The 1589-nt window shown below is 37.1% G+C and overlaps 1 protein-coding gene across 1 annotated transcript in view; it reads right to left on the bottom strand.

Moving 5' to 3' along the window:
* Positions 1-424: 424 nt before the first annotated feature.
* The window catches only part of LOC106868580 (GPI mannosyltransferase 2), a 13319-nt gene continuing 12154 nt past the window's right edge, over positions 425-1589 (bottom strand). The window contains exon 3 of the mRNA XM_014913908.2: positions 425-1177. Within this exon, the coding sequence (XP_014769394.1) occupies positions 926-1177 (252 nt within the window). The 3' untranslated portion in view covers positions 425-925. The remainder of the gene's footprint in view (positions 1178-1589) is intronic.

The raw sequence follows: 1589 nt of genomic DNA, 5'->3' as shown, positions 1-1589 counted from the left end.
TAAGTAGCTTGCTTACGAACCATATGGTTCTGGGTTCAGTCCCACTGCGTGGCACCTTGGGCAAGTGTCTTCTACTATAGCCTTGGGCCGACCAAAGCCTTGTGAGTGGATTTGGTAGATGGAAACTGAAAGAAGCCCGTCGTATATATGTATATATGTATGTGTGTGTATATGTTTGTGTGTCTGTCCCCCCACCATCGCTTGACAACCGATGCTGGTGTATTTACATTCTCGTAACTTAGCGGTTCGGCAAAAGAGACTGATAGAATAAGTACTAGGCTTACAAAGAATAAGTCCTGGGGTCGATTTGCTCGACTAAAGGCGGTGCTCCAGCATGGCCACAGTCAAATGACTGAAACAATTAAAAGAGAGAAAAGAGAAAAGAGATACTTCAAGCTGGGAGTATAAAATTAACAAAATGTAATTTGAAAAATTAATGAAATTTTATTTGAAATAGATAAAATGTCTTGACTTTATAACAAGTCAGTATTTGTGTTTTCTAAACCAGTCCAAAATTTGATCAAATGCACACCATCACATTTGTATACTTTTTTTAATTACATTATTAACAATAATTTAAAGGCAGTGAGCTGGCAGAATTGTTATCACATCAGGTTTGCCGGCATTTCATCTGTCTTTATCTTCTGAGTTCAAATTCTGCAGTGGTTGACTTTGCCTTTTGTCCTTTCAGGGTTAATAAAATAAGTACCAGTAGCCAACTTAGCCCCTCCAACGAAATTGCTGGCCTTGTGCCAAAATTTGACACCAATGTTAATAACAACTGAAAATGAAAGACCAATTTTTATGGAATTTTTTAACATTTTTCTTTTTTTACATTTCATTGGTTCAGAGTACATATAGACATGTAAATATTTAATTTATATCATTATAATATTTAGTATTTCAATGAGCACAGCTGAAAATCCTATGTCCAGGGTAAAAAATTTGAGAAAGCTATAGTTCCAATGAAGCAATATGAAAGATAGTAAAAGATTATAAGTCTTGAAATATCATTGGATTTATTTGTTAGAATTTCTTGCGTAATTCCACAAAATCTATTTTTTTTCAAGGTGACACTTTCTTCATCTGCTGAGACGCCTTGCGTGTTTATACTAATAACATATGCTGAAAACCAGTAGACAAAAGGACAACTGGAAGCAATAAGTCTTGTAAGCACCTGCAACAAGAAAATATTCTTCATATATTTTATATCTAACAAGACAACAATTATTCATTTACAATATTTCTAGAGAGAGGCTTTGCATATAGTCTTTGTTTCAAATTTTTTTGCTGTTGGCACTCCGTCGCTTACGACGTCGAGGGTTCCAGTTGATCCAATCAACAGAACAGCCTGCTCGTGAAATTAACGCGCAAGTGGCTGAGCACTCCACAGACACGTGCACCCTTAACATAGTTATCGGGTATATTCAGCGTGAAACAGTGCGACAAGGCTGACCCTTTGAATTACAGGCACAACAGAAACAGGAAGAAAGAGTGAGAGAAAGTTGTGGTGAAAGAGTACAGCAGGGTTTGCCACTATCCCCTGCCGGAGCCTCGTGGAGCTTTAGGTGTTTTCGCTCAATAAACAC

The sequence above is a fragment of the Octopus bimaculoides genome, chromosome 5 (assembly GCF_001194135.2).
Source record: "Octopus bimaculoides isolate UCB-OBI-ISO-001 chromosome 5, ASM119413v2, whole genome shotgun sequence".
Lineage (NCBI taxonomy): Eukaryota > Metazoa > Mollusca > Cephalopoda > Octopoda > Octopodidae > Octopus > Octopus bimaculoides.
Note: the sequence above shows the minus strand (reverse complement) of the source record. Positions and strands in the feature narration are given on the sequence as shown.